This window comes from Bison bison, unplaced genomic scaffold (assembly GCF_000754665.1).
Source record: "Bison bison bison isolate TAMUID 2011002044 unplaced genomic scaffold, Bison_UMD1.0 scf7180017864309, whole genome shotgun sequence".
In the NCBI taxonomy this organism is placed as follows: domain Eukaryota; kingdom Metazoa; phylum Chordata; class Mammalia; order Artiodactyla; family Bovidae; genus Bison; species Bison bison.
The window spans coordinates 7,816,025-7,828,012 of record NW_011494881.1 but is presented as its reverse complement, the minus strand read 5'-3'; the positions used below and the strand labels follow the sequence as shown (position 1 = coordinate 7,828,012).

General features: G+C 48.0%; 1 protein-coding gene across 2 annotated transcripts in view; it reads right to left on the bottom strand.

The window, feature by feature from the left end:
• Window positions 1–6,023: 6,023 nt before the first annotated feature.
• The window catches only part of PLAU (plasminogen activator, urokinase), an 8,672-nt gene continuing 2,707 nt past the window's right edge, over window positions 6,024–11,988 (bottom strand). For both annotated transcript variants that reach the window (XM_010852344.1, XM_010852346.1), the window contains 10 exons: window positions 11,556–11,643; window positions 11,074–11,107; window positions 10,828–10,935; window positions 10,053–10,227; window positions 9,772–9,863; window positions 9,365–9,584; window positions 9,006–9,154; window positions 8,282–8,422; window positions 7,788–7,936; window positions 6,024–7,144 (listed from right to left, as the gene is read on the bottom strand). In XM_010852344.1, coding sequence (XP_010850646.1) covers window positions 6,968–7,144; window positions 7,788–7,936; window positions 8,282–8,422; window positions 9,006–9,154; window positions 9,365–9,584; window positions 9,772–9,863; window positions 10,053–10,227; window positions 10,828–10,935; window positions 11,074–11,107; window positions 11,556–11,612 — 1,302 coding nt within the window. In that variant the 5' untranslated portion in view covers window positions 11,613–11,643 and the 3' untranslated portion in view covers window positions 6,024–6,967. The remainder of the gene's footprint in view (window positions 7,145–7,787; window positions 7,937–8,281; window positions 8,423–9,005; window positions 9,155–9,364; window positions 9,585–9,771; window positions 9,864–10,052; window positions 10,228–10,827; window positions 10,936–11,073; window positions 11,108–11,555; window positions 11,644–11,988) is intronic.

Below are 11,988 nucleotides of genomic sequence, written 5' to 3'. Positions count from 1 at the left end.
ACTTTCAAAAATCTTTCCCAGCAACACAATTCAAAAGCATCGATTCTTCGTCACTCAGCTTTCTTTGTGGTACAACTCTCACATCCATAAATGACTAATGGAAAAACCATAGTTTTGACTAGATGGACCTTTGTTGGTAAAGTACTGTTTCTGCTTTTTAATATGTTATCTAGGTTGGTCATTGGAGAAGGAAATGGCAACCCACTCCAGTGTTCTTGCCTGGAGAATCCCAGGGATGGGGGAGCCTGGTGGGCTGCCATCTATGGGGTTGCACAGAGTCAGACACGACTGAAGGGACTTAGCAGCAGCAGGTTGGTCATAGCTTTTCTTGCAGGGAACAAGCATCTTTTAATTCCATGGCTACAGTCACCATCTACAGTGATTTTGTAGCCCAAGAAAATAAAGTCTGCCACAGTTTCCATTGTTTCCCCATCTATTTACCGTGAAGTGATGGGACCAGACGCCATGATCTTCATTTTTTGAATGCTGAGTTTTAAGTCAGCTTTTTCACTCTCCTCTTTCACATTCATTAAAAGGCTCTTTAGTTCTTCTTTGCTTTCTGCCATAAGGGTGGTGTCCTCTGCATATTGGATGTTATTGATATTTTTCCCGGCAGTCTTGATTCCAGCTTGTGCTTCATCCAGCCAGGCATTTCACATGATGTACTCTGCACATAAGTTAAATAAGAAAGGTGACAATATACAGCCTTGACGTACTCCTCTTCCAATTTGGACCCAGTCCATTGTTCCATGTCGGGTTCTAACTGTTGCTTCTTGACCTGCATACAGATTTCTCAGGAGGCAGGTCAGGTGGTCTGGTATTCCCATCTCTTTAAGAATTTTCCACAGTTTATTGTGATCCACACAGTCAAAGATTTTAGCATAGTCAATGATGCAGAAGTAGATGTTTTTCTGGAATTCTCTTGCTTTTTCAATGATCCAGTAGATGTTGGCACTTTGATCTCTGGTTCCTCTGCCTTTTCTAAATTCAGCTTGAACATCTGGAAGTTCATGGTTCGTGTACTGTTGAAGCCTCGCTTGGAGAATTTTGAGCGTTACTTTGCTAGTGTGTGAGATGAGGGCAGTTGTGCAGTAGTGTGGTAGTGGTGGGAGTGTGGAGCGAGTGAAAGAAGTAATAGAGTCAATGAGTCAAATTGACTCTAGAGTCAAAGCTAGAAGTCAATAGCTTCCCAACCTGGGGAGGCCATTTGGGAAGTTATTGTGGTGGTCTAAGCAGGAGTGGATGGTGGCAGGGGCTCAAGTAATGGTGGTAGTGAAAGTGGAGAGACATGGATGACCTCAAGCACTATGAGACAAAATGCCAGAATTTGGAGATGGATGGGATGAAGAGGGTGAAAGGAGAGATGCATTGAGATGACTCTTAGCTTTCTGGATGTGAATAGAGGTGGTGCCATCACCTGAGACAGAGAGTAATAGAAGTCGATCAGGTTGGGGCCTGAAGACAGGGCTGATTTGGGACAGGCTGAGTTTGAAGTGCCCTGTATGTGAAAGCCGAAAGGAGTGTCAAGTAGACAATAAAAACTAAGGGTTTGTAGCTCAGAGGAGATGTCTGGCTGGAGATAAGCATCTGTAAGTCAACTGTTGATTGATGGTAATTTACACATGAGTGTGAATAAGACTGTGTGGGAGTAAGTTCAGGGTGGGAAGAGGAACTGGTCTTAGGTCTGGTCTTGGGGAGCCCAATATTCAGGGCCAAGTGGAGGAGGTTGAGATGGCAAACCATTAAGATGAAATGTCCAGAGTAGGCAAACTCATAGAGACAGAAAGTAGATTAGCAGCTGAGGGAACTGGGAAGAAAAAGGGAGTGATTGCTAACAGGTATGGGATTTCTTTTTTTTATTATAGTTGATTTGTGATGTTGTGTTAGTTTCAGTTGTACATATATTCATTCTTTTTCAGATTCTTTTCTCATATAGGTTATCACAGAACACCGAGTAGAATTCCCTGTGCTATACAGTAGGTCCCCGTTGGTTATTTTTCATATATAGTAGAGTGTGTATGTTAATCCCAGGTTCTTGATTTATCCCTCTTCCCTGGTATGGGGTTTCTTTTTGAGGTAATGAACATGTTCTAAAATTGATGGTGATGGTATTTGCACAACTCTGTGAATATACTAAAAATCATTGAGTTGTACACTTTAAATGGGTGAATTGTATGGCATGTGAATTAGTATATCCCAATAATACTATTGTTTAAAGTACAGCTCAGCAAACTCCTCTCACTGTGATTCAAAGGGCAGGCTCAAGTGTCTGCAGCTGGGGAAGAAGGTGGGCAAGTTGGGGTGAGGGTGGAAGCAGGGGTGTGGTTGTTGTGGGAGGGTGGCTTGGGAAAGGCAGAGCATGAGTGGAAATCAAGTCAGGCCCTGATAATGCAATGGGCCACAGACTATTTCAGAAGGTGGGGTTCTGGTGAAAGCAAAAACCACTTCAATGAAATCAGATTTCAACCAAAAAGGCTGAGGTTCACTTGAGAAGGGTGAAGTGTTATTTTGCAACTGGTGGTTGAATGTGATCTGGTCACTTGGCCTGGGAGTCTTTTAAGAGAGAAGAATTATAATCTAGGCCAGGGTTGAAATTCTGACACACCTAGCCTCCCCAAAGCCAGCATCCCTGAAGTAGGGAGCTTGAAAAGAGGGCTGCTAACCTTCCCTCAGGTGGGGCCCTGCTGAGAAGTCATATGTCATAGTGCTGGGCCTGTGTGCTCTGGAGCCAGCTGCCTGGGTCAGAAGCCTGGCTCCACAACTTACCAGCCACACTGCCTTGGGCAAGTCACCCAATCTCTCTGTGCCTCCATTTTCTCTACTGTTATATGGGGCTAAGGATGGCACCTTCCCCCATCAATAGGATAGTTACAAGGATTAAACCAGATCCTTGGGGAAGGATCTTTAGCACAAGGTCCAGAACATGGGGACACTAGAAAAAGGTATTCCCTAAAGTGAGTGTCAGGGTCATATCTGGAGCCACAAAACTGGTTGCTGGAGAAGTGGCTGATCCTTGCTAACCCCGAGTGAAGTCTGTGACAGGGAAGAGACAGCAGCTGGCTGGGGGTCAGTCAGGTGGCTGGGAAATGGTCTGAAGATTGTTAGCAGTGCATTGCTCAACTTGCCAGTGGGGTTTATACTTCCTGTTTTCAGTGTCTGGAGCCCTGATGCTGGTGCTGCTCGTGTTGGAACACGATCTTTCTTAGCCCCTGGGTGAGAATGCAGAGGCTGAGAAGCAACTCAGTGTGGGCTGGGCTCCTTCACACTGTGCCTTTCTCTCCTAGCAGATTTCAGCCTCCACAAAACACACGTATTCAGTCCTGGTGTGGAAGAGGGGGCGGCGGTTCCTAATTCAATTCTATAAGAATGTACTGAGTTTTATGATAGTAGGCACTGTTTTATGAGCCTTTACCAGGTGCCAGGGTTTTGGCTAAGAGATTTTGAGTGCATGAATCCTTATAACAATCCTGGGAGGTAGATACTTCTTTTATACCAATGAAGAAGTTCAGCTCAGTTCAGTCACTCAGTTGTGTCCGACTCTTTGCAACCCCATGGACTGCAGCATGCCAGACTTTCCTGTCTATCACCAAGTCTCAGAGCTTGCTCAAACTCATATCCATTGAGTCGGTGATGCCATCCAACCATCTCATCCTCTGTTGTCCCCTTCTCCTGCTTTCAATCTTTCCCAGCATCAGGGTCTTTTCAAATGAGTCAGCTCTTCGCATCAAGTGGCCTAAGTATTGGAGTTTCAGCTTTAGCATCAGTCCTTCCAATTAATATTCAGGACTGATTTCCTTTAGGATTGACTGGTTTGATCTCCTTGCAGTCCAAGGGACTCTCAAGAGTCTTCTCCAACACCACAATTCAAAAGCATCAATTCTTCGGTGCTCAGCTTTCTTTATAGTCCAACTCTCACATCCGTACATGACTATTGGAAAAACCATAGTTTTGACTAGATAGACCTTTGTTGGCAAAGTAATGTCTGTTTTTAAATATGCTTTATAGGTTTGTCATAGCTTTTCTTCCAAGGAGTAAGCATCTTTTAATTTCATGGTTACAGTCACCATCTGCAGTGATTTTGTAGCCCCAAACAATATAGTCTCTCACTGTTTCCATTGTTTCCCCATCTATTTGCCATTAAGTGATGGGACCAGATGCCATGATCTTCGTTTTTTGAATGTTGAGTTTTAAGTCAACTTTTTCACTCTCCTCTTTCACATTCATCAAAAAGCTCTTTAGTTCTTCTTTACTTTCTGCCATAAGGGTGGTGTCATCTGCATATCAGATGTTACTGATATTTCTCCTGGCAATCTTGATTCCAGCTTGTGCTTCATTCAGCCCGGCATTTCACATGATATACTCTGCATATAAGTTAAGTAAGTAGGGTGACAATATACAGCCTTGATGTACTCCTTTCCCCATTTGGACCCAGTCCATTGTTCCATGTCGGGTTCTAACTGTTGCTTCCTGACCTGCATACAGATTTCTCAGGAGGCAGGTAAGATAGTCTGGTATTTCCATGTCTTTAAGAATTTTTCACAGTTTGTTGTGAACCAATCAGGAAACTGAGGCACAAAAGGTTAAGAGTTGTTCCCAAGTCATACAGGAATTTAGTCTGGGCCACCTGACTCCAAAATCCATGCTCTGAACCACTGCATCATACTGAATGAAACAAGCTAGATTATGGGGATTAAAAACTGAATGCTCTGGGTCCTTGCCTTCCAGGGGTCCATGGTCTGGAGATTCTCTGAACAGGAAGGCTAGGAGACCTTGTACCTTCAAACCCTACTCAGAAATCTAACTGTTCATGCAGAGAATGAACAGAATATCCTGACCACATCTTGAATTTACTGAGTCCTTCACATAATCAGGCCAGTTGTCCCCAACAGATCTGAATCAGGGATGCATATCAGAAACACCTGGGGAATTTATCTAAACTCACGAGCCCTGGCACCAGTCCTGACCTGAATCACAGCCTCTGTGGGTGGAGCATAGACTATCTACCTATTTTTAAAGTTCTCAGGTGACTTAGTAAAGAAACACTGCCAAAATTCACTAACATAGCTTGGAAATTTCAGTATTTTGGCATCCAGCTATAACTCCTGGCTTGCCTTCTACATCCAATCTTTAAGAAGTTGATGTTTGGTTCAAAATACATGTACACATACATTAGGATATCACTCAGCTTTAGATTCTGAACTTCCCGATACTGGGGATAGGAAAGGCTGGTCATGAACTTCATTAACACACCAGGGAAACTCAGCACCATCCTCATACACAAATTATGGGAAATTACGTTTTCTGTTTCCTGAATGCCACCAACTCAAGCTGGGCTGGGTTTTGGATCAGCAGCTTGTGCATGTCTCCCGCTTTGGTGAATTCAGCCCAAGGATTGTTGGGGATAGAATGAAGAGAATATGGTGAGACTAATCCTAAAGACCCTGGAGCAGGGCATGGCAACCCACTCTGGTATTCTTGCCTGGAGAATTCCATGGACATAGGAGCCTGGCTGGCTACAGTCCATGGGGTCTCAAAGAGTTGGACACAACTGAGGCGACGTAGCACACACGCAGTCCTAAAGAGGATCACCGTGTAAAGTTGAATACGATGTGCACTGCCCAAAGGCATCAGGCTCAGGAGGGGAACTGAGAGTTGACAAAGCCTGCACACCATTTATCACGTCGTGGACTTCTGGCTTGGGGCACCTTTTTTTTTTTTGGCCACACCACCAGATGTGGGACCTTTGTTCCCCAGGGATCAAACCTGCGCTTCCTACATTGGAAGGTAGAGTCTTAACCACTGGACCGCCAGAGAAGTCCCTGGGGCACCTTTTTGTACCTTATGTGCTATGGAGGATCTGCTCTACAACTCTCCTAGATTCTGCTTCCCGAAGGCCCATTAGGTCCAAGATATAGCCCCATGGAAAACCCTGGGATGCATTCCACCATCGTCATCTTCTACTTTTTATGCTCCCAACTCCCTCCCATACAACCACCAGGAAAGAGCCGAAATCTTCAGAAAAATCACATTTGATTGATCATATTTATTCAAAATTACAAAAATAGATATAAATAAAAATACCAGAATATAATCATTAAATATTCAGTGTACAGGAGTGGTCCTTGCCTCACTCAGTGAGGATTGGATGAACTCAGCTAGAAGGTCGGAAGGGATAACTGGCCAAGAAAACATCTATGTGAAACTGAAACTGCAAATTTAGTGCTTCTCACAGTCTGTCCCAAAATGATACATTTATACACATCATCATTTGGGAGGCCCAAGAGGCCCCAGGAGTGACCCATGACTTCTCCAAACAGGCTATTCTGTATGACGTCACATCCAGATAATTTGGGGAAGTATCTAGTCTTGCAGTCAGACACAGAACACCAGCTCTTACACTGACACAGCTTGCGCACAAGTGTGCAAACATACGCACGCATATATTACGTTTCCTGATACATCCATGGAATGTCAGAGCCCTTCCCTCAAGTTATTAGTGTCTCTACTCTCCAAACCATTGTTCTTTCATTGGTTGAGCTCTCTCAAGAGACCTCAGTTGTGTTATACTTCCTAATTGGGAAATTATTCATTTCCCAACAGTGGGCCTCATGAATGGCCCACTGCCAGGGAGCTGGGTCTCCTTCCACCTATGCACAGGAGATGCCATTTTTAACTCCAGGAAGCTTTAGTCCAGAAATGGACAATACCATCCCGGTTCAGGACCACCCTTCCATCCTGATCAGGAAGGATCTGGGCGTCCAGCACCCAGACTATATCTACTCATTAAGTAGACTTAGTGAGGCTAAGTCTACTGTCATTCACCCTGGGGGTACCACAAGCAAAACCACCTCTGCAGAGTCCATCTTCCTCAGTTTCTTCCTTACATATAGCTGTGCAGCTGGCCCTACTGCAAAAATGACGGTCAGCATGGGAGTGGGTGGTGCTTTCCTTGGTTCTCTGGGGTCCTTCAGAGGACAAGGTCAATCTCTCCCCTGGTGTGAGTGTAGATCCAGGGCAGGAATTTTGAGACCCTTGTGTAGACTCCTGGCTTGTACTTCATGGCACAGTCACGGCCCCAGCTTACAATCCCAGTCAGGGTCAGGCGGCCTTGGATGGTACAGACCAGCGGGCCCCCTGAGTCTCCCTGTTAAGCCAAAGACACAAAAGGTGAATCCTAGGAGAAGTGAGAAGGGGGCCAGTCATGCCAAAGAGAGAAAAGAGAGTTTCCTAGAGTCAAAGTCCTTAGTGACTCCCCATTTCCTACCACATCAAATTTAAAAATCCTCTGCTTGCCTTTCAAAGTCCTGTTATCTACAATTCCATCTACATTTTCAGACCCTATACTTCTTCTTCCCATCCCAAGATATGCTGTGGTCATTCTCATTTTTATATCTTGCAAACTCAAAGGCTCTCTAGACTTCCCTCTGCCTCCCTACGCATAAGAGTCACATTCTTTCTCGCTAAAGTGCCCCCTGCCATGGCCATGGCCATCTAGCTGGTGCTCACCTCCTTCTAAAACAGCTGATCAACGATAATTCACACGACACTCTGAGCACTGCATTGTACGATTTTCTAATGTTTTCTCTTTCTTATGGTCTTAGTCCCTGCCCCTTTCTGAGTCTGAAGTGCCTAGCACAGAGCCAGGCTCTTGACAAATGTTTGGAGCCCCGGTCCTGGTCCTGGCTTCTTGGGACTTTGACTGGAGAGAGACTCCCCAGAGTAGATAGGAAAAAGCCCAGAAGCCCTGGGAGAGCAGGGTGATGGAGAAAGATGCTTGGAACTCTCACCTGGCAGGAATCTGTTTCCCACTGTGGGTCAGCCGCACATAGCATTTTGTCAGTGACTTCAGCGCCATAGTAGTGGGGCTGCTGACACACCTCATGGGAAACCAGATTCACAAAAGTCATTTTCAGCTCATCTGAGTAGCGATAGTCAGCTGGATGGAGGAAACAGGGAGGAATTTATGTTAAGATGTGTCTGTCCAGTCTGCACACTGGGGCTCTGTCAGGGAGGGGACCAAAAAGTGTCCTTACCAGGGAAAGCCCTTATTTTTTTCCCACCCAAAATCTAGGTCTTTACCCCACCTGTAGTCCCTCACCCATTTAAATTTATGGCTCATCAGTTCCTAAATAATGCTCCCCACTCCATCCCTAGACCCATCTGCTGCTTCCACCGTGCTCCCATCTCTTTCTCCATAGTCCTCCCTTGATCAAGCTGAGCTCACTTCCAGGCTACAACACTTTCTCCAGGACCCTCTCAGCCAGACACAAATGTCACTTACAGGGATTCTGTTTTCCGAAGCCAGTGATCTCACACCTTGTGCCAGAATGAGCATCTCCATACAGTGGGGGCAGGCAGATGGTCTGTATGGACCGGGAGGGCTGTGCACACTGGCCTCTGCTGGTACGGATCTTCAGCAAGGCTAGGGGAGCAGGAAGGAGGCAGAGGAGAAAGATCACCACCTTGTCAGGGGGTTACCATCACTCCCCTCCAAACCCTGAGGCTGTCTGTTCCTGCATCAGTTAAGGTCAGAGGGCATCCTGGGAGGTCTGGTGGTAGCCTGTCACCTAAAACAAGCCTATTCTGTTCCATGCTTCAAGGGTTTTGTTCCAGTTGCTGACAGAGGCTTAGACAGCCAGGGCTACTGCATACAGCTGTATGGATTTTTTCCTGCAGAAAGCCCTGACAGAGGTAGTTGGGCTGAAACCAGCCCCAGTACCCTCTCCAAGTTCTATATCCTGGGACAGACAGAGGCTCCATCCCGCAACGGAAAGGGCGTCCCAGTCCAAGCTATTGCCACCCAGCGGAGGCTCCCTGCTTGGAAATTCAGGGACTCTATAGAGGAGCACCAGGCCTCTCGTGTTTTTCACTCTGAACCCTTCCCTACCACTCCCTTTAAAGCAGGGTCTTCAAGTTCCCCTACAACCCCAACTTCCCACTCAGGTCTCTCCAGATCCCCTTCCTGCCAGCTATCATCACTGAGCAGATGAGGGTTTTCCACTCACCAATATCATTGTGGTGAGCAAGGCTCTCCGCACTATAGTCCTCATGCAAGATGAGCTTTTCCACCTCAAACTGCATCTCCCCACGTGTGTCGGAGTTAAGCCATGACTGACCCAAGTAGACAATGTAGTTCTCCTTCTTTGGGTGATCACTGTGGGGAGATCAGTCAGACAATCTGATCCTGTGAGAGCCTGTCACTCTCCCCTCCCCACCACAATGACCTGAGAGCATCACCTCTCCCCAAGGCCATGGGCCATGTAGAGAGAGGCTGAGGGATCAGAAATAAGGGGAATCTTTTGCTGGGAAGGAGGAAGGGATTCCTTTGGGCAGAAGGGTCAGGGCCAAGAAAGAAGGAACATACGTGAAGCAGTGTGTGGCGCTGACCACCCAGCAGGGACTGATGAGGCTGCCACCACACAAGTAGGTGATGGAGCCTCCTCGATGCCTCCTGTAGATGGCTGCAAACCAAGGCTGGTTCTCGGCGTTGGTGACCTGTCCCCCAACAATCTTAAAGCGAGGCCTCAGAGCCTTCTGGCCACATTGGAACTCTGCTTTCTCCCTAGGAGAGGAGGGACTTTTTCCTGGAGAAGAAAGAAAGGGATGTCTTGGGCAGGGAGGTAGGATAAAGTGTTTTGCTCCTGGTCCTCTGACCACCCAGTTTTCAGGGCCAGGCAGGCCTCCCTCCTCATCCCTCCTGTGATGCAATAAGGGAACGTAGGAGTTTGTCACCTTCCACCCCACCATCATAAACAGGCCACTGACACTTACCAACAGAGCAGTCCTGCACCATGCAGAACTGGACAAACTGCTTTAGGCCAATTTGCACGTAGCACCAGGGCCTTCTCTGATTGTCTGGGTTCCTGGCAACATAGAGGGGAGGAGGGTGTCATTCCAAGCCAAATTGCCTTTTCTGTATCTTTCCCTTCAGAGAAGACTTAACCAATGGCCTTGATTTCTCATACTATGGCCAGCACTTGGCAAACAGGATAGTAACAGGGGTTTCTGTGAGGCCATGAGGAAGGTCCTTGTTACCCCCACTTACCACTTACCTGCAATAATTGTGTTTCCCCAGGCCCAGCTGAATGGCATCAGATCTGTGGGCATGGTACATTTTCAGAAGGACGGTGGGAGAGTCCCAGGCCAGGCAGGGCCGGCCACTGAGGTCTCTGTTGGCCTTCCCTCGGTAAGAGTGACCATTTCCCTGATAGCAGGTTTTCGATGTATCTGTGGAAGAATGTGGGGATGAGAAAAATATTAGAGAAGGAAGTTCAGACAGGCATTTTAGAGAACTTGCCAGGCCTCAGATGATTTCAGTGAGGTAGAAGGTCCTAGAAAGAGTCTCTTTCCACCCCCATCTTACATTTGTGCAGCCCCAGCCTCATAAGCTGAGAAGGCAATGGCACCCCACTCCAGTACTCTTGCCTGGAAACTCCCATGGACGGAGGAGCCTGGTGGACTGCTGTCCATGGGGTCGATAAGAGTCGGACACGACTGAGCGACTTCACTTTCACTTTTCACTTTCATGCATTTGAGGAGGAAATGGCAACCCACTCCAGTGTTCTTGCCTGGAGAATCCCAGGGATGGGGGAGCCTGGTGGGCTGCTGTCTATGGGGTCGCACAGAGTCGGACACAACTGAAGCAACTTAGCAACAGCAGCAGCAGCTTCATGAGGCAGTGTGTGTTCACTGTACATCACATGGGGGTGAAGATGCCCTCCACTCCACCTCCTAACTCCTGCCTGCTCTTGCATCCTACCCATGTCTCCCTGTCCCCAAATCACTGGTACCCCTGTCCCCTCCCAGTTAGAGTCAGGACCCCCATACCTATCTCACAGTGTTCCCCTTGGAATTTCTTTGGGCAACTGCATCGCTGAATGTTGGAGAAGTACTTGTAGGTTACACATTTTCCTCCGTTCAGACAGCCACAGTTCGCTGGAAAACACAAAGGTTGGAGGGTAAGCAAGGAGCGTGGGAGTAGGCCAGGGGAGAACCAGCCTTGAAGCAAGAACAGGGAGGGGCTGCCCCCTGAGGCTTTTCCAAGATATCTACGCTCAAGCGGTAGATACTCACATTCACCAGACTCTTTATGAACTTCATTGCTGCCCTGGAAGAGAAGGGGAGTGGAGAGAGAAAGTTCATCAAAGGTTCCATGCTCCTGAGACCCCAGAGTGAAGATGAACTGGCTCCAATCCCAAAACTCACCCTCCCTCCAGTTGCCTCTCTCCTCACCCTGTTCATGTCTAACTAGATCTCATATGGAAGATCATAGGTTTCCAGCAGGGAGAAATGAACTGACTCAAATAAGCTTCACAAATCAGGTGCCAGCAGGTTGGGGCAGTCCCTGCAGCTTCTTCTTCCCTTGCCAGCAAGTGCAAGCTCCCCAGTTCTCAAGGCCCCAATGCCACACCTGTCCTTTTTCCCTGTTTGGCTCTACTGCTGATTAATTTTGGAGGACTCGGGCTGCCTATGCAGCCCCTTCCTTCCCCTGCGCTGTTCCGGGGTCTTGCAAGCCGCCTCCCGCCACCTAGAGTCAAAGCAGGGAAGCCACTCACATCAGAGTCGCTCACGACCAGGGCACAGACGAGCAGGCATGCCAGCAGGACCCTCATGGTGGCAAGGCTGGGGCTCTAAACAGAAGCTCTGCATGGGAAGGAGAAGTCAGGGGAAGAAGCGGAGGAGCGCGAAGGCGGACGGGGTGGATTACTGCAGTTCAGGGCTGGAGCCCCTAGGTTCCCTGCGGGACGAGCCCGCGGTGACCTGGCTCCCCGGGCCTGGCCCGTCTCCCCTCTCTGGAGGTTCAGGGGGTCGTAGCACAGCCTGGACCCGCCGCTGTAGGGGTATACATAGGCACGGGGTGCGGTGACTCAGCGCGCAGACGCAGCCGAGCAGGGGCAGACTGTAAGGGGAAGTAAAGCCGGCAGGATCGGGGTCCCCCGCCTCCACTCTGCGCTCTCAGGGAGGCTCCCACTCACCCGCCGCTACGGC